General features: G+C 33.1%; 1 protein-coding gene across 6 annotated transcripts in view; it reads left to right on the top strand.

Annotated features, from left to right (window-relative positions):
• Nucleotides 1–24,144, top strand: part of HACE1 (HECT domain and ankyrin repeat containing E3 ubiquitin protein ligase 1) — a 93,822-nt gene that overhangs the window by 54,511 nt on the left and 15,167 nt on the right. For 5 of the 6 annotated variants that reach the window (XM_074187250.1, XM_074187252.1, XM_074187251.1 and 2 more), the window contains 8 exons: nucleotides 3,085–3,422; nucleotides 5,009–5,077; nucleotides 5,262–5,349; nucleotides 9,617–9,728; nucleotides 9,822–9,919; nucleotides 10,114–10,201; nucleotides 13,826–13,975; nucleotides 18,403–18,599. In XM_074187250.1, coding sequence (XP_074043351.1) covers nucleotides 3,085–3,422; nucleotides 5,009–5,077; nucleotides 5,262–5,349; nucleotides 9,617–9,728; nucleotides 9,822–9,919; nucleotides 10,114–10,201; nucleotides 13,826–13,975; nucleotides 18,403–18,599 — 1,140 coding nt within the window. The remainder of the gene's footprint in view (nucleotides 1–3,084; nucleotides 3,423–5,008; nucleotides 5,078–5,261; nucleotides 5,350–9,616; nucleotides 9,729–9,821; nucleotides 9,920–10,113; nucleotides 10,202–13,825; nucleotides 13,976–18,402; nucleotides 18,600–24,144) is intronic. The other variant, XM_074187249.1, reaches the window with a different exon arrangement.

Here is a 24,144-nt window from a genome sequence, read left to right as displayed (position 1 = left end):
TTGCAGCAATCTTTTGCAGTTTGCAATAAACTTATTAAAGTATTAGAAACAAATCCACAATAAAGTTGTGGGACTGCTGATAACATTTCCAATCATTGGTTTATAGCATTTTTTTTAAGAAAGATTTTATTTATTTTGAATTTTATAATCCCCCCCCCCTTTGCTTCCCACCCCCCACAGAAAGCAGTCTGTTAGGCTTTGTATTGTTTCCATGGTATGCATTGATCTAAGTTGAGTGTGATGAGAGAGAAATAATATCCTTAAGGAAGAAACATAAAGTATAAGAGATAGCAGAATTACATAATAAGATAACTTTTTTGGTAATATTCTTTTTGAACTATTTATTGCTTGAAATAACATTTTGCCCAGATATTTTTTTAGAAATGGGTTATGCCTATATTTTGCCACTAATTTTGAAAAGTGATTTAATCCACTTTTATATCTTTAAGGATCTGTAATTTCTTTCATTGTTCTGGTTACTAACTCCCTTTTTATAATCTCTATACAATCACAAAGTATGTGATCACAAAACTCATCAACCTCTGGCCAACCTGGTGATTTGAAACTGGCTAAGCCATTTCTTAGTTAATAGATAATGAATTGATTGTTGGGTCGAGACTATAGCTTTCTAGGGCCTATACTGCACTGACATAACTATCACAGATTCTGAGTCACCACCTCCACATTGTAGTTGTGGAAGACTTAGAGATAACTTTTATCATAGAGGTAGCCTATTTAATACATGCATGTTGATGATCTTTTTAGCTCCTTCAGTTAGTGCTTTGTTATCTAGTTGGTGTGTAATAATTCTTGTTGAGTAAATAGACAACTGTTTTGATAGGTTTGTTGAGCCCAGTTTGTGTGATCAATAAATGTTTTTGCTTGAGATCTGTATGAAAACAGACTAGGGATATGACGAAGGGGGAATTATACTCAAGTTGTGACTTGAAAGATTTAAGTTACAAGTGAAGATTACCTCTCCTGGGTCTTAGTTTCCCCAATCTGTAAAGTGAAGAAGTTGAATTAATTGATTTTTAAGATAATTTTCATTATAAATCTTATGATTCTATGGAATTCCTTATAGGATAACTGAGAATGGTTGTGAAGTCTTTTTTCTCTGTCTGGGATCCTGAAAGTCTGAACCTGCCTGTAGATAGTCCTAGGTGACCCCCTATCCCCCCACTGTGTCTAATTTTGTTATCCTATAATTATACAGAATTCTCAAACATTATTTTCAATGTTTCTGACACTTAAATAATGATATTTTCTATTTTCAATATTAAAATGTTTGTAAATTTATATATATTTTTCTCTTCCCACGTCCCTTTCTGTACTGTAAAAATACAACAAAAAAGAAAAGCATAACCCTAGTAACAAATATGCAATGTCAAGAAAATCAAATAAGACTTATCGAGTTTCTTCAAAACTGTGTCTTTCTTCATTACATATTACAATAGTATTCTTTTGCAACCCTATGCCCTAATTTATTCAGCTAATAATTCAGTTAATAATTGATGAGCATTCCCTTAGTTTCCAGTTTTGGGTCATTCCCAAAAGAGCTGTTTTCTTTGGGCTTTCATGTTAATAGTGATATTGTTGGACCAAGTTTGGTATATGCATAGCTTAGTTACCTTTGGGGAAGATTCCAAAATACTTTCCAGAATGGCTGTACTAATTTAGCTGCACCAGCAGCCTCCTTCCACTTCCAACCCTTAGAGAATTTTTCATTTTCCTTTCTTTTGTCAACTTTACTAATCTGATAGATAGGAGGTAGAACCTCAGTTGTTTTATGTTTTTCTGATTATTAGTAACTTGGAGCATTTTTTCATGTGACTTTAGATAGTTTGGATTTCTTCCCTTGGAAACTATCTGTTTATATCTTTTGAACTGAGGAATGGTTCTTTGAAAAGTGATATCCAGAATAGTATAGAAATAAGGCAACAATTCAATACAACAAATGTTTATTAAGCTCATACTTTGTTCAAGGCATTGCAGTAGGCACTAAGAATATTAAAGACAGCTCTTATTTTTATAAGTTTCTAGGAAGATAATGTAAGATGTTGAATATAATAGGGCAAAGAAGACAACTAGGGGTAGGGAAAGATTATCGCATCGGTTAAAGTTTTTTTTCCCTTATGGAGTTTGAGGGATGGATTTTCCCACAAGCCTTTTTTTAATGGTGGTTTATTATTTTTCAATTTACAAATGACTGTTTTAGGGATGCAGTAATTCTTGGGACTGGTTTTTACTATGTAATCCATATTTTTGTCTTATCCTTACAAAATTGTCTTAATTTGAAGAGTTCTTTATGAGAATGACACAATTAAGTTAATGGCATATTAAATCAAGAAAGTCAATTTTTTAGAATCTTTTAGAAATGTAAATTTATATTTTGAAATGATTAAAAAGCATGATGTCAATTGACATTGAACAAGTTGATAATTCCATACAGTAATAAATTCCCTAGGGTGACTTTAATAATATAAATAGTGAAAATAGTATGCATTCAGATTCCATATTCTTTTCTCAGGATGTGGATAGAATTTTCCATCATGAATTAAACAAATTTAATAATGTTTATAATATTTTAGAGGTAGAGTGCATTTTACATATCCATCTATACTACAAATCCCTTATTGTACAGATTAAAGAACCTAGGTTTCAGAGTGGGGAAATTTCTTGCTGAGGCTGGCAAATAACAGAGCTGAGGGAAGCAATCTTTTGACTTTGAATACAGTGTTCTTTTGTTTCATATTTGTGTTACTACATTGAATACCTTTTTAAAAAAAGTGATTATATGATGAATAATCAAAATTATTCCTGAATTTTTATTTTTCCCATCTTTAAATTTTCTTGTATTTTTACATAAATTAATTTTTCTTCCTTTCATTGTAAATAAAGTTATTTTATTTAAAACTGTTATTTCCTGTAATTATCACCTCAATTTGAAAAAGTAAACTGGCATGATTTTTTAAAAATAATTATTTGGAAATTATTCTGCTATTTAAAGAATTAATTTGTTAATAAGTTGATGAACTTTTAAAAAAATTAACAATTGTTTTAAAATTTTCATTTTTTTCATAGCCTTTGGAGTTGCTGTGGCACTCATTAGATGAATGGCTTGTGCTAATAGCCACAGAGCTGATGAAAAATAAAAAGGACTCGACCAACATCACATCTATTTTATTGAAGCAGAAGGGACCAGATCAGCAAGATGCTACTTCCCTTCCTCCATTTGGCAATCCAGGAACTGGGAGCAGAGAAAATCTATCCATTGACACAGGGGAATCTAAACCAGATAATGTTGCAGGAAAGCAGGAAGCTAGTGGGGATTGTCAGGATGTTATCTCCATGACAGCCAACAGGCTAAGTGCTGTCATTCAGGCTTTTTATATGTGTTGCTCTTGTCAGATGCCTCCAGGGTAAGAAGCTTTTTGCTTATTACTTTCATTTTTACTAATACAATTCTAAAATCTTTATAATAATTTTAGTAATAAGACATTACATTCGTTAAGTTTTTGGAGAGGTCTTAAACACATCTTGTTTTTAGAAGGCAGTGCTTTTTTTCTCTACTTTTTTTTTTTTTGCAAGGCAAATGGGGTTAAGTGGCTTGCCCAAGGCCACACAGCTAGGTAATTATTAAGTGTCTGAGACAGGATTTGAACCCAGGTACTCCTGACTCCAGGGCTGGTGCTTTATCCACTGCGCCACCTAACCGCCCCATGGTCTACTTTTTTTTTTTTTTTTTTTAGGTTTTTGCAAGGCAAATGGGGTTAAGTGGCTTGCCCAGGGCCATACAGCTAGCTAATTATTAAGTGTCTGAGACCGGATTTGAACCCAGGTACTCCTGACTCCAAGGCTGGTGCTTTATACACTATGCCACCTAACTACCCCTTGTGGTCTCTACTTTTAAAGAAACATTAAGTTCTTCATTATAAAATTTCAAGAATTAGAAATGTAGGGGAAGGAAAAGTAAATTTAAATATCTATTTACTTTATAAATATGAACCCAATATTATGCAGCAATGTTGAAGTATTTGAAAATTTTTTTTTGCTTTTTGGTTTTTTTTTTTTTTTTTTTTGCAAGGCAATGGGATTAAGTGACTTGCCCAAGATCCCAATCTAGGTAATTAAGTGTCTGAGGCCAAATTTGAACTCAGGCCCTTCTGACTCTAGGGCTGGTACTCTATCCCCTGCTCCTTAAGTTTAAAATTTTTTAAAAGCAAAAAGTGACTTGTTTATATAACCATTCTTTAAGAATTTTGTTTGTATTTCTCTTTTAGAGGTTTTTTGTATACTCTCATTTTTCTAAAACTCAAGAAAATCGACTTTTGATCCCTTTTCAATCTGTCTTCTGCATTGTTTCCAAAGTGATTTTCCTTAAATTTGTATTTGAGAATGGGACTGCTGTTTATCAACTTTGGTGACTCCTTATTAATTTTAGAATCAAATATAAATTCTTCTGTTTATCTTTTAAACTTTTTCTGAACCTGACGCTTTCTAGCTTCACTGGATATACACCAATCTCTTTCCCTGCTATTTCCAATCAAGTTGGAATTTCTCTGTTCCTCTCACAAACAATACTGTCTTCTATCTCTTTGCCTTGACCTTTCTTTCCCTTAACTAGAGTGCATTTTCTCTATAGTTCCTCAAGTGTTCTCTCTCCTTTAAGACAAAGTTCAAGTACCACATTCTATTTCAAGCCTATCTTGCCCCCCCCCATAATAAGGCTAATTGTCCTAAACTACCTCATATTTAACTACTTTGTATTATTTTTATTCTCTTTATTTGGTATATGATATATGTACTTGTTTATCTATATAAGTTGATTTCAAATTAGGGGTATTCTAGTGCCTACTCTGGTGGTCTGTGGCACCTAGCAGTTGTTCAATAAATACATATTAATCGACTAAGATCCTAGTGTTAAGATTATAATATTATATTATTTCATTAAGTTGTAGCTCTTTTGTGTCCCGAGCTTAATGAATTTTGTTTCCTTTTCCTATAGAATGACTTCACCCCGTTTTATAGAATTTGTATGCAAACATGATGAAGTTCTTAAATGCTTTGTTAATAGGTAAGGCTTTTAGATCTATCCTAATGTTTAACTTAATATAAATAAAATGTTTTGTTATATCTTTTGTATGAAACTTCAAGATGGATATGTTTTAATTTATGACTTTGTGTACACATTTTGCCATGAATTTACATCTTACTAGATTGTTTATTTCTGCTAAGTAAAATATTTTTTTCCCCCTCAGAAATCCCAAAATAATTTTTGATCATTTTCACTTCCTCCTTGAGTGTCCTGAGCTGATGTCAAGATTCATGCATATCATAAAAGCACAGGTAGAGTCTTCTCTGTCTTTGAGGTTTATCTCTAATGAAAGCAAAAACTGTTTTCAAATTTGAATTTTGAACACATATTCTGTTTTTAACCAGATTGTCTAATGGGAGGTCCATCAACTTGATACTTCTGCTTCTGTCTTAGAGGAACTTGTTTACTTATTTGTGAAGTAGAATATAGAAGTTTTTCTCATTTACTTATTATAAGAAGGATGTGGAAGCTTGTTGGTGGAGTTTTGGGGGGAGGGTAGTAAGCACCAAAGTATAAAAGTATACTATTAAATAGTAATATTTGCTATTGGTGTTTTATATTCTTTCTTTCAGTTCCTTAAAATGTCAAATTAGAATAACAACATTTTTATTTGTTCCATCATTGTCATCAAGATAAATTTGAGTATCATTTTTGTGAGGTAAAAAGGGAAAGATTCAGACTGACTCCTGACCTCCACTAAAAACTTAAAATCTAGTTGGAAACTTTAAATCTAGTTGGAACTTTAAATAAACATTTATTAATCACTTTCTTTGTATGGGGGGCCATGTGCAAGTCTCATAGGATAAAAGATTAATGTAACATGAAATATTTAAGGACTTTACAGTCTATTGGTTTATTTAGAATAGTATAAAGTTAAATGAGGGATGGACTTAGCCTTCAAATAGTTCTAAGTAGAGTGAATAGGTCATCTGTGAGTTTTAATACAGAAAAGCAACTGATAATTTGTGGGTGCGGCCCAGAGACATTTTGTTGTTAGTAGCCTTTAAAGTTGAATACAAATCATGTGGAAGGACTTTTGACTCCAAGCTAAGCTCTCAGGGTCAGTTAGAATAAAACTTTATAATCAATATCTAGGAATAAGGCTCAATTAGATAGTGGCGGATAAGTTAATGATTAGTGAGCGTTGTATTGATTTGTATTTAGGCATTTCTTTTAAAAGCTTCTCTATAAGTATTGCCTTTAAGTAGAAACTCTTATTGTTTTATGATTAATTGGTTGTACTTTAGAATTCAGATGAAATACCATTTGAATTGCATATAGTAGACCCAAACCACCCACTAGCATATGGTAATATATAGACCCTATACTGTAGAAAAATTAGCTACACATCAAATAAATTTTCAAAAATTAACTCTGATTAAAATTTTTTTTAAAAAATTTTTATTGATAGTATTTTCACATCACATTAATTTCCACATTCAGACAATTAGGTGGTGTGATCTTGGGCAAATTGCTTAACCCTGATTGCCTTCCCTCCAGGGCTATCTCTAGCGACCGTGATTCATATCCAGCTACCAGATAACTCTGGAAGAGAAAGTGAGATTGGTGACTTAGCACAGTACCCCCTCCCTCAAATCCAGTTCATGTGCTTGTCATGGCATCATGCCTGATGTCATGGTCTTCTTCAAGAATGAAGGACAAATATTATTAATTCCTGGATGTATTCTCCTTCCCTTGATTCAGTGAGCCATTCTTTGTAATGAAGATTTTTTAAAGGGGGGGTAAAAAGAGATTCTGCAAAAATCAATGAGCCCATTGACTGTTTAGCAATATGTTCAATATATATGCCATACCCAAAGTCATCTACATCTGCAGTGATAGGTGCCTTTTATCCCCTTTTTTCTATGACCATAATTATTTATTTTTTATTTTTTATTTTTTTTTTATCTTTTTGTAAGGCAAACGGGGTTAAGTGTCTTGCCCAAGGCCATGCAGCTAGGCAATTATTAAGTGTCTGAGTCCGGATTTGAATCCAGGTACTCCTGACTCCAGGGCTGGTGCTTTATCCACTATGCCACCTAGCCGTCCCTCTGTGACCATAATTATACAACAGTTTTTTTTCCTTTTACTTTGTGTTCCATTGTTTTCCTGACTCTGTTTACTTCACATTCTTGTACCTTAAAAAAAAATAGGTCCTCAAGCAATTTAAATTTTATTCTAGACACTAAAATCTCATTGTAATGGAGTGTGGTGTAGAGAATTTTGGAGGAGGAATCATTTCTGACTTGATTGATCAGAGTAGACTGTCTAGGGAGAGGTGCTGTGCAATTTGGGCCTTGTAAAATGAGTAAGATTTTTGAAATAGAGGATTATTTTGGTTAGAGAGCTCTGATTGACTTTTGCTTCTAAAAGTTAATATATTTGAGACCTCACTGATTTCTTTTTCTCTTTGTCATCTTTCTTCAAGTTTTCTTATTTCTGTTAAAACATTGTTATCATCCATTTTTCCAGGCAATAAGTCTTATTTTCTTTGACTCTTGACCTTCCTCTTCACCTCCTGGGGCTAATTTGTTATCAAATCCTATTGATTTTTCCTTCAAGATGTTTTAGATTCAGTCATCTTCATTGTCACTACCTAGTGAAATGTACTTTATTACCTCATGTTTATTACTGTAATTTCCTTATTCCTGAAGTTGGATTTTTTTGTTTTTAGAGGAAGTGGGAGGAAGAGGATTTTTTTATTTCTCCATTCCTGCCCTTCCTATGTATTTTTCCTAGTCACTTAGCACTGACTTTGTGCCAACTGTTATAAATGCTAGAGATACAAACAGAAATAAAAACAAAGTTTCTTCCCTTAAAGAGTGAATAGTCTATTGGAGGAAGACAAAAGGAAGTTAAAAAGGGAGAAGGGAAGTTGGGATGAAAATGTATTGGGGGCATAAAGTTACCTACCATAGGAGCATGATGCAGTTTATTGCATCCAAATGCAGTTTATTGCTTGCCAGAATTATGTCACCTGAATGATAAAAACCAAACCAAAATCGTTTCTTCTTTTTTGAATTTAACAAAACTAGTCCTCTTCTGTACTTTAAGTTCATAGTGCCCATTGTAAGCAAGAATGCTTTGTTTCTGTCTTTTTTTTTTTAGATTTTTGCGAGGCAAACGGGGTTAAGTGGCTTGCCCAAGGCCACACAGCTAGTTAATTATTAAGTGTCTGAGACCGCATTTGAACCTAAGTACTCCTGACTCCAGGGCCGGTGCTTTATCCACTACGCCACCTAGCTGCCCTATTTCTGTCCTTCTTCATGTTAATTCTTTCAAAGTGGAATTCTCTCTTTTCATTCATACAAAACCTTGATTTTATTTTAATACTTAATAGACAGCAAAAAGCATTTGAAAGAATAGAAGTGAGAACTTGGGTTTAGGCTTCATTTCTGTCATGACCTTTATGACTTTGTCCCTCAGTTTTCTTAGCTGAGAAATTGGACCAGAGAATTTCTAGATCTCCTTTTAGCTTTAAGAATATATGAATCTGGGGCGGCTAGCATAGTGGATAAAGCACCGGCCCTGGAGTCAGGAGTATCTGGCTTCAAATGCGGTCTCAGACACTTAATAATTACCTAGCTGTGTGGCCTTGGGCAAGCCACTTAACCCTATTTGCCTTGCAAAAACCTAAATATATATATATATATATGAATCTTTAAAGTCATCTCTTTTATGATAAATTTCAACTGTTTTGACCTCCACTTACTTTCCCAACTCAAAATTCCTGTCTAATCTATTGATTAGATATCACATACTTTAAACACCTAAATATCTACTCCTTTGTGTTGTTACCTGATTGTTTCATATTATATTTATGTCCTAAGCTGGATTATAGATTGCTTGAGTACAGAGATTTTACTCTCTGCTTTCTTTTTTTCATCTCCTACAGTCCTTGCCAAATATAAGTTCTGAGTAAATATTTTCTAATGGATTACAAAAGTTCATTATTACCATTTTGTTTACTTTGTAATTAATTATAATATCTACATTTGTCTTCAGATATTTTATTAGCTAAAGAGCTTTTTGAAAGAGGAAAAGGTACCAAATTCTACTTAATTGCCAATAAAAAGACCATCTTTCATTCTAAAAATGAACAAAATATAGGGCCAAAAAAAAGCTACATATGGGACTTTTAATTAAAAATGAAATGAAGCATAATGTGATGTTTTCTGAGCATGGGAATTAATTTTTGAAAACCTTATTGAGCTTGAAAAGACACTAATTTGTATAGATGTGTTCAATTCTATGTCTGAAATTAAATGTCTGAGCATAAATTTCTAAATTATCAAGGGTATCCTATTGAAAATGTTAGTAAGTTCTGGAAAATATGTATGCTGTTCATAGTTCTGCTTTTATTTTGTGAGCAGTTGCTGAAATGTTTGAACATTATTAGCTAATTACTCATAAGAGTCTCAGAATGGTACTTTGTAATCAGAGTATTTTGCATAATACTTAAAGCAAAGATGATAATTATATAATTGTAATGTTTAACATCTCTTTTTTTTTTGGTAGCCTTTTAAAGATCGTTGTGAGTGGTTCTATGAACATTTGCATTCAGGGCAATCAGATTCAGACATGGTACACAGACCAGTGAATGAAAATGATATCCTACTTGTTCACAGAGGTATATTTTACAAAGAAATTAATGCATATGAGATTCACAAAAATTTTTTTGATAATTGGAATTGAGATAAACTAATCAGTGCTACATATGTAGATTCTATTTTTAGGAGTAGCTGTGAAGTTGTTTCTAAAGCAAATTGTGCAAAGCTAAAACAGGGGATTGCTGTGCGTTTCCATGGAGAAGAAGGCATGGTGGGTATAAAAATAAGTGAAATGTACATCACTATGTAAAAAAGATTGAAATAGAATTCAATAGAATGTGAGAGTAAATGGAAATATATTTATTAAAATGTTTTCTTCATTTAAAAATATTGCAACATATTTAAAAATTATGTACATAAGCATTCTTTTTCCATTATTGATTACTTTTATTCTTTCAATCCTAGGGTCAAGGGGTTGTACGGGAGTGGTTTGATATTTTATCTAATGAGATAATTAACCCTGATTATGCACTGTTCACTCAATCAGCTGATGGTAAGTGTATAATTTCTTTTATCTTGACAGTTACTAATAGCTTACATTTGCATAATATGTTAATGTATTCAGAGTATAGTATTTATTTACAAAGTCTCATTTGTTAAAATTGTCAAGTCAGATATTTTCATCATAGATAAGGAAACTTAAGCTTTGTGTGGTAACTTGCCTGAAGAAAGAGCAGAGCAAAGACTAGAATTCAATTTTTTTGAACCAAAATCTAGTGTTATTTTTATTATAACAATGTTGAATATTCAGGACCATAATAGCTATATATGTATTTATAAAATGAACCTTTCTCCCTCTTTTCCATGTTTATGATCATAATTACACTTGTTTTTTAAAACTAAAAAAGACAACTTATTTTTGTCATCTAATTTTACAGGAGCTTATTACTCTTTGACACTTAATGCATTGAAATTGTTTCAAGATCAGAATTATTTAATTTCTTGTGTAACTTCTTGAAGTTAAATGATTTTCAATCAATAAACCAACTCATCTTTATTAAATATCTACTATGTGTAAAGTGCTGGCAATACAAAGAGAGGCAAAAAAAGCCAGGTCCTTGCTGTCAGAGAGCTCTTAGTTTAATGGGGGACACAATTTTCAAACTGGGCAAGCAAGATATGTATAGAATAAATTGTAGGTAATTTCAGAAGGAAAGGAAATAGGATTGAAGGTTAAATTTTAACTGGATCTTGAAGGAAGCTAGAAAGTGGAGATGAGAAAGAAGAGAGCGGCAGCCAGTGAAAAATATCTGGAATTGAGAAATTGAATGTTTTGAGCAAGGAATATCACGAAGGACCAGTGTCACAGGGTTGTAGAATACATGGGAAGGGAGTAAGGTGTGAGAAGATTGCAAAGGTAGGAGAGATCTGTGTTATGAAGCATTTTAAAAGTTAAATAGTATTTTATATTTGATTCTGGAGATAATAAGGAACCACTGGAATTGATCAAATGGCAGGTTGGAGGTGTAAGGGGAAGGAAAGTGCCATGGTCAAACCTGTACTTTAGGAAGATCATTTTGATAACATAGCCAATTTTAGATTGGAATGTGTAGAGATTTGAGGTAGAAAGGCCAACCAAAAGACTACTGCAGTTATTCAGATAAGAGTTGTACAATTGAGTTTGACACCTTAGGTTGTAAGCCTGGATGACTGAGAGTAGAGGTGGTACTCTGGATAGCATTAAGAACATTAGGAAGAAGGGAGGGAGGGTTTTGGAGGAAAGATATTGAGTTCCATTTTAGACATGTTGATTTAAAATGCCTAAAATCCAATCAAGACACTTAGCTGCAGTGTGTAGTTCATGAGAACTTCAGGGTTTGAGAAACATAACAGAGAATCCTTTCCATAGAGATGAAAATTAAAAGCATGGAAACTGATGAGATCATCAAGTGAAATAGAATAAAGGAAGAAGAAGAAAAGAAGGCCCAGGGGAGGTCTAGGGAGGTATCCATGGTTGGTAGATGTGACTTTGATAAAAATCTAGCAAAGGAATTTAAGAAGGACCTGTCAGACAGGTAGAAGGATAGAGCAGGGTCAAAGAAACCTAGAAAGAAGACAGCATCAAGAATGTTGGTGTCAAAGGTTGCAGAAAGGTGAAAAAAGAATAAGGATTGAGAAAAGAGAATTGGATTTATCAATTAAGATATCACTGGTAACTTTATATAGAACAGTTTCAATATATCTATATATAAATATTTTTATATATAGTAATATAGTGATATAGTCAGGATTGCAAAGGCTTAAGGCTAATGACAACCATCTTATTGATATCTGAATTTTACTTGAAACTACTAACCTTTACATTCTTCCTTATTGCCAGTACATTGGACATAGTGTTTTCATTAATTACTACCACAGAGAAATTAGAAATGGTGGATGTACAAGATATTTACTGTCAGATTCTATGTGATTTAAACTGAATGCAAAAATTTCTCAAAATGTAAACACTTTTACAAATTTTATCTCTTCTTGAAGTTTATTTCACTTCTTCTAATTTTGTAAGCATAGTGAGCAAGTGAAGTAGAAGGGGAAAGATTTTTTAAAATATTTATTTTTAAGTTAAAGGTCTTTAGCATTAGGTTTTATATTATACTGTCACCCTACTGCTTGTTAGCAACATTGTGATTTTTGCTTTAACGTTCAGCTTGTAAGTCTGTGTCTTCTTCAGTCCATCCTCTTAAATTTATAGGTTTACAGAGGGAGGATAGAAGTCATCTATTTGATGTCATCTATTCTAAACCTCTCCTTTTACAGATGGGGAAATGGAAGCTCTGGGAGGTGAGATTACTTGTCCGAAATCATACAGAGTATAAATGGTAGAGCTGGCATTTGAGCCCACTTTCCTATAATGCCAATTCCATTATCCTTTCTGTTCTACACAGTTGCCCACAAAATCTTCCGTAGGCATATCTGACCATTTTCTCTTGTGTTCAGAAAGTATACATTAGCTCCCTATTTCTGTTAGCATAAATACAAGCTTAGTTGAAAATTTAAAGTTCTTCATAAAGTTCTGACTTATATTTCGCAGCTTATAGCACTTTACTACTTCTTAGTAGGTTCTGAGTTCTCCCCAAGATTGCTTCCCAGAATCTGGTGCAGCATTTGTTCCTGGAATGGAATATTCTTCCTCCTTACCTGTACTACTTAGAATCTTTAATTTCCTTCACTGTTTAATTTGTGTCATCTCTTAGGCCTTTCCTGATTGACCTTGTTAGTGCTTCCTTTCTTTTTGCATATTTATTTTTTACTAAGTTGTATTTCTTTAATAATGAATTTTTTAAAATTTGTCTTTGCATTTCCAGCACCTAACATTCACTTAGTGTTTAATAAATTCAAATTGAGTTTAGTTAAGTATTTTGTGATAAGAAAGGATTTTTATGATGAGTAGTCTTGTTGATTTTTTTTTTGACATGTACCACTAGGTACAAAGTTTGTTTTCATTGTTTCAAGATGGTTTTGGTACTTGGAAGTTTTTATTTGTTTTTAGTTCATATTTTTATATCTCTTTATTTCTTGCCTATTAATTCTTGCCTATTTACTAAAGACTTACATACTTTTCTATTTATCTAAATTGCATTGTTTTTTCTTCATCGTATATAGAATGGACTCTTACTCTTCTAGACATTTTCTTTTCTTTAGTCAAAGTTGAATGGAAATTTTATTTCCTATACAACTGTTTCCCTTGATAAATAGAAGTGAATTAATGATTTTTTTCCTATCCCCCTTTCCATTGAATAATTTACATATTCTACAGACATGATTACTTTTGAAACTTTTATACAACATTAATATTTATTAACTCAAGTTTGTCCAAAATATAGTCAATTTATATTACAGCACTTTATGGGATATTATGTCAGCAATGAAATAATGTTGTTATGGAATGTAAACTACCCTGGGGCAGGGATCTCTCCCTTTAACCATTTTGCATGTTGATTATTTGAATATGCTGTTTATATTTTATAAATTTGATCCTGATGTGTTCTATATATCTAATCTTTTGATAATTAAAACTGTTATGTTTTCACTCTATTATACTACCTTTCTTAAAATGTGGATTCTCTATTAACTCCTCCCTCAAAATGGAGGATAAATCTTTTTTTTTTAATTTAAAAAGGAACAACTTTCCAGCCTAATAGCAACTCATATGTCAATCCTGATCACTTGAACTATTTCCGGTTTGCTGGACAGATCTTGGGTTTAGCTTTGAACCACAGACAGCTGGTCAACATTTACTTTACAAGATCATTCTACAAGCACATTCTTGGTATGATTCTACTATCAATCCATTAATGCCTTCCTTAGACAATGTTTTTCCTTAACTTTTGGGAAACTGTTATTTTGTATTGTTTTGGACACTAAATAGAGTTGGTGGCTTTCCCTAATACTTGTCTTATTCCTTCTAAATTTTCCCTTAACCACAGTCATAAATCCCACCAGTCTTTTAGCAGCATCGTTAGGTAACAGGAAGGTGATAGAACAGCACAACAGGATAGAATAATTGAAGAGTACAATGCAAGTTGTGTTGGAAAGCCTGATTTCAGTTGAGAATCTTTTGATACTTAAAGTGTAAAATTTTTAACTTCATGTACCATTTCAACAATCACTTATTAAGCATCTTCTGTACACAAGGCTCTGGGCCATACTAGATCCTGTAGATGCAAAGAAAGCCGTGTAAGAAGCCCTTGTTTGAGGAGCTTAAACTCAAAAACTGACACAAGGGATACTGTACAGAAAAGACTTGGGTTATATACCAGGAGAAATTTGAAAAGGGAAGGATCATTTTTATTTAACTGGACTGAATCAGATTGTAGTGACAGGGTAGAAATCTGAGTTAGAACTTAGAGGAAAAAATTCTACAGAGATTAAGGATGACAGGGTCTGGAGAAGATAGCATGGGCATAGGAAAGGGCAGGCTGAGAGCAGAAGAGAAGCTGGTAGAACATAGACAGCATGCCCCTGATGTTGTGAGGTAGGTGGCATAGGAGAGCCCACACTGTGGAAGTCTGAGAGTGGTCATTCAGAGTATATGTTCTCCTAAGATATGGGAAACTAGTCAGCTTTGGAGGGGCCCCACGTCATCTTGGTGTGCTAGGCTGGCTGATGTCATTTCTCTTTCAGATCTCTCCCTGCCCTCCCTTTCAGGCGCAGCTCGCCTGTCCTGGCTGTTTAACACCCAGCTGTCCTTTGCCCTCCTCTGATATCACTCTGTTCCTGCTCTCCCCAGGTCCAGAGCATGCCTTCCTCAGTCCTCCGTGCTTTCCTTTCCAGAGTCACCTCCTTTTCACTGTACCTCCCTCAACAGAATGTAAGCTTATCAAGGACTGAGACCAGTTGAGAACTGTCTTTGTATCCCCTGCATCAGGCACAGTGCCTGGCATACAGCAAGTGATTCATAAATACTTTTAGAGAGAAACAGAGTGGGGACCTGTGGATTGAACTAGGAAACACCTGGAGTCCAAAAGGCCAGTCAGGATGCTCTTATAGCAGGATAAAGTAGCAACTACTGCTTTGTATCAGATTTTACAGATATTATCTCATTTGATCCTCACAGCAGCTGCCATTATCTCTAGTTTAGTTTACTCAGGAAACAAAGGAAGACTCAGTAAATTGTCCAAAAACAGAGCTAATGAGTGTCTGAGACTGGATTTGAATCCAGGTGTTCCAGTCTTTCAAGAGGCCCAGCACTCTATCCATAGTTTCACTTTGTTGCCCCAGCTAGATTTATTTAAATATTGTGATGCTAGAGATAGTCCAGATGTAGAAATAATAGGATCTGATAGCTCATTAGATGTGCTGGGTGGGAGGTATTAGATGTGAGGTGCTACTTGGGAGGTTATTAGGTGTGAGGAGCAGGGAGGAATCAAAGATAATTTTTAAGATTATGAGACTGCTGATGATCTATAAACAGAAACAAAGAAGTTAGAGAAAAACACATGAAGGGAGTGAAGACAATGAGTACAATTTTTAGATATGTTGAGTTTGAGGACATCTGGTACTGTAGTTCTGAGAAGAATTCCAAATTTGATAGTCTTGTGGATAGAAGCTATAACTGAAGAGGGGAAGGTGAAAGATGGAACTTTAGATAGAAAACACTAACATGGAGGGGACACAAAACGTCTGAGTAGACAGTAAAAGAATATATGAACATTATATTGGAGCCCAATATTTTAGCTACATGGAAATTTTTTTTTTTTGTAAGGCAGTGGGGTTAAGTGGCTTGCCCATGGCCACACAGCTAGGTAATTATTAAGTATCTGAGTCTGGATTTGAACTCAGGTACTCCTGACTCCAGGGCCAGTGCTCTATATCCACTCTATGTCCACCTAGCCATCCTCTACCTGGAGATTTTGAATCCATCTTTGACTTGTCTTCATTTGCTGACCTTGATGGAAGCTACTTTTCTTATTAAAATAAAACTTATATTAAATTCTTCCAGATAAGTTGAAGTAGCCTAGAATATTTTGATATTTAGATTATTGTTTTCCTTGTGTCCAGCTCTGAAAAAAACTGAATTCTTAAAATTCCACTGACCATATCAGGAACATTTTATTTTTTACTTTAATATCGAACTTTTAAAAAAATGATTCATTGTCTAGACTGAAGGACTGTTTTTTAAAGTCCAGAGATAACTTAGTTCTTCTATATTCTTTTGTAATTTTTGTTCATCTAAATTCTTTTTAAAATTTTTTCCTTTACATTCTTTTGTAATTTTTCATGTTATTTTTGTAGCTTAGTTGTCTTGTAGCAGATTAAATTTTTATCTTGATTGTACTTTATTTTTTTAATTACATGTCATTTTTGTAGAATTTTCCCCCTCCCTCACCTCCATTCCCCTCATCAAGTCAGTTCTTTAATATAGCTTTTACATACTCAATCATATTAAACATTTTCATATGAATCATATTGTATAGGAAGAATAAACATAAAAGGGGAAACCACAAGAAAGAAGAAAAAGACAAATTTTAAAATATGAAAATATTATGCTTTGATCTGCATTCATGCTCCACCACAAATCTTTTAAAATTCTTTGGTTGCTGTGTTGCTGAGAAGAGCTAAGTCTTTCATAGTTGATCATAACATAATGTTGCTATTAATGTATACAATGTTCTCCTAATTCTTCACACAGCATCGGTTCATGGTAAGTGTTTTCAGGTTTTTTCTGAAATCTTTTGGCTTATCAATTCTTAAAGCACAATAGTATCCATTATATTCATACATCACAACCTTGCTCAGCCATTTCCCAATTAATTCACATCCCCTCAGTTTCCTTTTGCCATCAGCAGGTTAATTTTTAAGGAAGTGGATTGATCCCAGGTGGGAAAATTGGAATACTAATGAATTTATTAGTGGAGTTGTGAATTGATCCAACCATTCTGGAGAGCAATTTTGGAATTATGCTTAAAATGTTTTAAAACTGCAAATTCTTTGATCCAGCAGTACCACTTCCAGGTCTGTATCCCAAAGAGATCATCAAAATGGGGGGAAAATAAAAAAAATATTGATAGCAGTGCTTTTTTTTTTAGTGGCAAAGAATTGGAAGTTGAGGGGTTACCTATCATTTGGGAATGGCTAAATAAGTGATGATATATGAATGTTAGGAAGAATATTTTTGTTCTGTATGAAATCATGAGTGGGTGAATTTTAGAAAAGCCAGGAAAGACTTGTATGAATTGATGTTGAATGAAATGAGGAGAACCAGGAGATCATTGTACACATTAAAAGTAATATTGTGTGCTGATATCAAGTATGATGGACTTAGCTCGTCTCATCACTTCAGTGATCAAGGACAGTTCTAAATGTCTTGTGATGGAAAATTCCATCCACATTCAGATTAAAAAAACCTGTTTAGAGTCTTAATGCAGGTCATAGTATTTTAATTGTTTTGTTTTTTTCTTATGGTTTTTTCACTTTAGTTCTGATTCTTCTTTCACAAAAAGATTAATATAGAAAATGTTAGACATGATTGTACATATATTGTCTTATCAGAAAAAAGTGGATCCCAATTCATACATAAAAAAGAGGATTTGACTAAAATGCTGAACACAGAATGTTGTGAGTCTAAGGTTTGTTTTATAAAAATGAAAGATTTTTTTAATTGAAAACAGAAATATGATTTTAATTGCCAAAAGTTTTTTTTGTATTAATATGTTTTAGAAGATAGGTAATTGACTATGCCTAATAGAATGGTCACTTAAAAATCTTATATAGATCATTAACAAAGTTATTTATGACAGGATGAGAGACATCATAAAGAGCTAACTTCAAAGCAGGGAAGACATGGAGTGAAATGCCACCTCTGATACATACCTACTATGTGATTAGGACAAAGTCATCTTTCAGTGTGCTAGGAAATTTTCTAAGACTTTTAAGTTGCAGAGGTGTCAACTTGCATTGATAGTGGGAATTTCCTCGCTTGTGAATACTCTATATCAGTGAAATCAGGTCCCCTTTGTTTTTGAATGTTTCTTCATGCATTCTTCTCTGGTAAAGAAGCAGGAAAGCAGGTGCATTTAAACATAATATTTCATTAGATTCTTTCCAATTATAGGAATAATATTAAATTATCTTATGAATTTAGTTTTATTTTTCAGTTTTATCATAGAGCAGTAGAGGGCAATGTTCTACCATTAAACTGACAGAAAAGCAGAAGGATTTCAGCATCTAACAGTTGCCTATGTGTGTGTTTTTCAGGTGTTCCTGTAAACTACCAGGATGTGGCATCAATAGATCCAGAATATGCAAAAAATTTGCAATGGATCCTCGATAATGATATTAGTGATCTGGGTCTTGAATTAACCTTTTCTGTTGAGACAGATGTGTTTGGAGCAATGGAAGAAGTGCCTTTGAAACCTGGGGGTGCAAGCATTCTTGTGACACAAGACAACAAAGTGAGTATTGTAATTTTCATCGTAGTCATTATTAGCTTCATAATTTTGCTAGTCACTTGTTCAGAAAATGTTACTCGATTTGATAATTTTATTCAGTATTTTTATGGAATCCATTTCTGTACTTTGAATTCTTACAGAAGGTTTCAGTACTGTTCGATACTATTATTCAATCATATATTGAGAAGGGATCCCATTGTTTTTCTTTTTTGGAAGGTAAAGTAGCCAAAAATATAATTTTGGCCATTCTTTTTAGTGAAGGTTAATGTTTCCCTAAATCACTATTTATCTTCGCTGTAAAAATTATTCTAATGATATTAGAAGAAAAAAAAACTTAAAGATCAAATTTACCTTAACAAAAAAGTATTATGTGATTTAACACACACACACACACACACACACACACACACACACAAACAATGTAAAAGTTATTTTAAAAATAGATCAAATTAGACATTGCATGGAATAAGTCATAGGACAGTGCATTTATCAGTATGAAATAGATATATAAGACAATCATTTTTACATCACCTTTTAAAATCTACTGTCCTCAAATTTATGAGCAGTTTTGTGGTCCAAAAGTTTATTTAGCTAGTTTTCTTAGAAGTGCTCAGTCCATATTTCCCCAAAGAATCATTGTTATAAATTATGTTACAAGTCATTGTTACAAACAATTATAACAACTGTTACAAGTTTTTAGATTAGGTCCTCAAAAAAATCTATTTCGTTTTTAATTAATGTAACAGTATGTCTCAGATTTTTTAGGGGCAGTCCTGGTTTATGGAAGGAAAATGTACTTGATGAAATTTAAAGAATAAAAAAGAATTCATAGGTTTGTAACATCTTAGAGGTAGAAGGAGACTTTTAGCAATCATGTGTATATGTAACCCCTCTCATTTTAAAGACCCTTCTTTTTTTTTGGTAACAGTTGTCCTAGGCTGAAATGCTGAGTACTTCTGCAATGCAAAGAAATCAAAATCTGCCCTCCTGGAGCTGGCTTGACCCTTGGAGTTTAGAGAGCTGCTTCATCCGATCTTTGATTACTTGTTCTTCCTGTACAAGACTTTCTACCATTTTATGCAGTTAACAGAGCAGAATAGGGTTTCTATAGGTAGTGATTTTACTCATTTAGAAGATATTTATTCAGTATCTGTAGAACTCTCTGGGAGGCTTCAGGGAGATAAGAGTTTTGATGATGAACTTAATCAAGTGAGTGAAAGCTGGAATTTCATCATTGGTAGTTCCTTAAACCAAGTCTAGTAAATAAAATAATAATCACTTGCCATTTATATTATGCTTTAAGGTTTGCAAAATACTTTGAGCCCCACAGCAGTCCTGTGAGGTATATGGTACAAGTATTACTATCCTCATGTCACAGATGAATAAAATGAAACTTAAGCACTAGAGGGAGAATTTAAACCAGAGTCTGGGGTATGGGGTTATTTGTGGAGTCAGTAAATAATAATTTTGCCTTGAGTATAGAATGCATAGATGGGAGGGTAACATAAAAGTAATCTGGTAAAGTAGGGTGGTCAAGAGATTTTGGAGTGCCTTGAATGACTAATAAAAGAATTTGAATTTTATAAATTAAGCTGAAGGGAACATCTGAAGGCATCCTGCAAACTCTAGCCTAAGTAGAATTCTCATCAGGCTGCACTAGAAAGTAAAAAAGCTACTAACTATTTTGACTGACTCTTTGTTTAAAGTCTTTATATAGGTTGAATGGCTTAGTCTCATAGATTTAGAATTGGGAGTTACAGGTTTTCAGAGTTAGTAGGAAACTTAGACCATTTAGCAAAACCATACCTTCTACAAGTGGTGGCCATCATCCATTTGTTGCTTGAAGATTTCTAGTAAAAGAGAATCCTGTGCTTCCTGAGGTTTATGTTGATTTACTTTAGACGTTCTTATGGAGTTCTGTATAGCATTTCTTTAGCTCATCCTCTGTAGCAGATATTGACATATAAGCTGTAATTTTCATGGGGTTTTTTTGGGCAGATGTTTACCTTGAAAGTTACACTGTAAGATGGCCAAGTTTATCCCATAAATTGATGTTGCTTGATGTACTTGGACACATGATAAAATCCACTATTGTCATCTTTTTTATTTACCTCTACAAGGAAAACCCATTAACCATACTTTCATTTAGCTGAGACTACCTTTGATTTTATGGATTCATTTATAGCAAAACTGTCAAGCTTGATAAGTTGCATTTATCCTAGTAGTGGTTTCATTTGTTGTACCCTGAGTAAGAATCTTATATTTAGAAAAATAATAGCTAAGTTAATTTTATAGTTTAAAAATTGTTTCCCCCTTTTTTTCCACTCAGCCTGCACTGCCACAGGAATAGAAGGGATCGCATAGGACTGAGGACTGGTATCTGGTTTTCTTTGTTATGTGGATTGTCATCACCAAATGACTTGCTTGTTGGGTGTATTGTATCTCTGTACTTAGCAAGTCTGATTTTCCCTGGGAGGGACTTGATCAAGTGAGATAATGAATAAAGAATATTTTGAAAAACTACAAACACTGTAAATCTTAGATGATGGTGATGATGATGGTGATTTGAAACCTTTCTAGCTTGGTGTAACTTGACTGAGCTTCTGCTCCACCTTGAAAGCCTTCAAGATTTTAGATGATCTCCATGCTATAATGGGATTTAGAAAGGAAATATACTAAGACATTTACTCTTTAATTTCAAGAAATTGAGATGATACTTTTATAGTTGGTTATAGTTAAGTAGTATGTAGTTAAATTCTTTTTTAGTTTTTGCAAGGCAATGGGGTTAAGTGGCTTGCCCAAGGCAAGCTAGGTAATTATTAAGTGTCTGAGGCTGGATTTGAACTCAGGTACTCCTGATTCCAGGGCCAGTGCTCTATCCACTGCGCCACCTAGCTGCCCCATAGTTAAATTCTGAACTAAAAATTTAATTTTTTGAAAAAAATGAATTCACTTTTAAAAATATTTTCAAAATTAGTAAACTCTGACTTCTTAGATTACATACACAAAAGGAATAATATTTTTATTTGATACTATTTTTACAATACTATTTTTTATCTGCCACAAATCTCTTCTCACTCATCTGTCCTCCATTAAGTCTCCAAAATGGTTTTAAAGCTCAGATTTGACCATGTCATCCCATTAAACTTTGGCTCCTGTTAACTCCAGGATGAAATAAAAAATCGCGTTTGACATTCAGTGTTCCTTCATATTCAAACTTCCTGCCCCATTCTCCTTTCATCTCCTCCAATCTTAGAATTACAGCCTCCTTCTTTTTGAACCATTGATACAAAACACTCACCTCCAATATTTGAAATTTCCCTCTCTTCATCTTGCTGCCTAGTTTCTCTTGATTTTCTTTGATTCCCAACTAAAAATACCATTTCTTATGGGAAGCCTGATGTCTAAATCTCTTTTAATTCTAGTGCTTTCCCTCTGCTAATTATTTCCTGTTTATTCTATAGAGAACTTATTATATATTGTTAGTTTCCTATCTCCCCCATTAGACTGGGAACTCCTTGATAGCAGAGGACTGTCTTTTGCCTTCCTTTGTTTCCTCATTGCTTAGCACACAGTCCCTCACAAATAGAAGGCATTCAATAAATGGTGATTGACCTTCAATCCTGATTATGTTCCTCTTTTCTTTTTCCCACCCAGTGACTCATCCCTTTTTTAAAAGAAGAAAAAAAAAAGGTCAGCATAAACAAATAATACAGTGGAGCCTGACAGCATATACTACCCTACCTCTGCAGTGAATGGGTGTGGAATGATACATATATTCTTTAGAAGGAAACGTTAATTTTCAGTTTTAAATCTCATCAGTCATCAATGAGTTTCATACAATTAACATATAGAAAATAACCAGCTCTTTGAATCTTAAATGGGGTTTGATTAAAATTTGAGACCATTCAGACCAAATCACAGCTTTAACATTAGCATCATTGTAAATGAGTTTTATTAAAGTAAATATCAAATTTCTTAAACAGATCTAGTAAAAAAAACAGATAATTTTATGACTTTTTTGTCCTTATTTGGAGAATAAGCTTGGTATGGTGAAAAAAGTACTGGGCTTAGAATTAGAAGGACTAGGTTTAAATTCTGATTTTGCCATTTATTTATTAACTGGATGGCTTTTCTATAGGCAAAAGCACTTAACCACTGAACATTTTAGTTTTTCCTCACCTATAAAATATAAAATGGTTAACTATCCTATTTTATAAGGTTGAATTATTGTATAACTATTGTTTTTATTTATAAGCTCAGAATCATATGTTTTTATGTATCTATTTTTCTGAAAGGATAATATGCTCATAGATACATTTTAAGAACATTTATAGCTAGCTGAAAATCGATGTTTATTAACATAATTGTCTTTAAAAACTATTATGTAGGGGAGTTATGAATGTCATTCTAGCTCTTTTTTGCTCAATTGTCAGTATTTACTTAATATTGTGACATGTAATTCCTCATAGTTATTAGGTGACTGTTATACTAATTAATAATTGTTTGGTGGAGTCATTTATTTTCTTGAAAGATGGGACTTTTTCAAATGATAAAAATATATTAGATAAAACATATAAAATAAAATTTATTATAAATATAATTTAGGGAAAGACATGTTTTTAAAAAGTGTACTGAATATAAAGCTATTGCATAAAGTATTTATATTTGATTTTCAATATTCTTGATTTATAAAGTCTAGTAATCCATAGGATTAAAATTTGAAAATACCTAAAAGGTTAATATTTGATCATTTGCCATTTCTTTAATTCAGTTTTTACTATTAATTATCATTCTAATCCTATATCATCAAACTATAATTTTATGAATAATTGCAAGGTAATTTTAAAATAAAAAAAGGAACTTTACATAAATTGGAATGTCACTTGTAGCAAGGACCATCTTTTATCTCAGCTGTAAACATATGTATGTATGCATGTATATGAAACAAATATTTCATTAGGAGAATTTGTTCATTCAGTTTTCATTTGTGTTTGACTCTTCATGATTCCATTTGGTATTTTTTTTTACAAAGATATTGAAGTAATTTGTCATTTCCTTCTTTGGTTCATTTTACAGATGTGAAAACTGAGGCAAATGGGGTTAAATAACTTGCCCAGGGTCACATAATTAGTCAATGTCTAAAACTATATTTGCATTCAGGAAGATGAGTCTTCCTGACTCTAGGCTCAGTACTCTACCCCCTCTGCCACCAACCTCCCGATTTAGGAGAATACCAGTACAAATAATTTTAATCATTAAAATCCAAGTGACATTTATCATTTGATAATACTTCTCTAAGTTAATGTTTCTGTGAGGTCTGGAGCACATAGTTCAAGACATTTTTGTTGTAGTAGTACAAGATGACTTTATTTTGATAGGAGGTGACCCAAGGTTCTTAGAGGTCTAATCAGTGCAATTGCACATTCTGACAACTATTTCCATCTAGACTGTCTTTAAATATGGGTTCAGTCCTAAACCTCTGCAAGAAGGATGGTTTTTGCAAATTTTAAAAGATCCATTACCAAAATAGTGACCCTCAGATAAT

This window comes from Macrotis lagotis, chromosome 5, assembly GCF_037893015.1.
Source record: "Macrotis lagotis isolate mMagLag1 chromosome 5, bilby.v1.9.chrom.fasta, whole genome shotgun sequence".
Classification (NCBI taxonomy): Eukaryota; Metazoa; Chordata; class Mammalia; order Peramelemorphia; family Peramelidae; genus Macrotis; species Macrotis lagotis.
The sequence above is the reverse complement of the archived record's forward strand: the minus strand, read 5'-3'. Positions and strand labels throughout refer to the sequence as shown.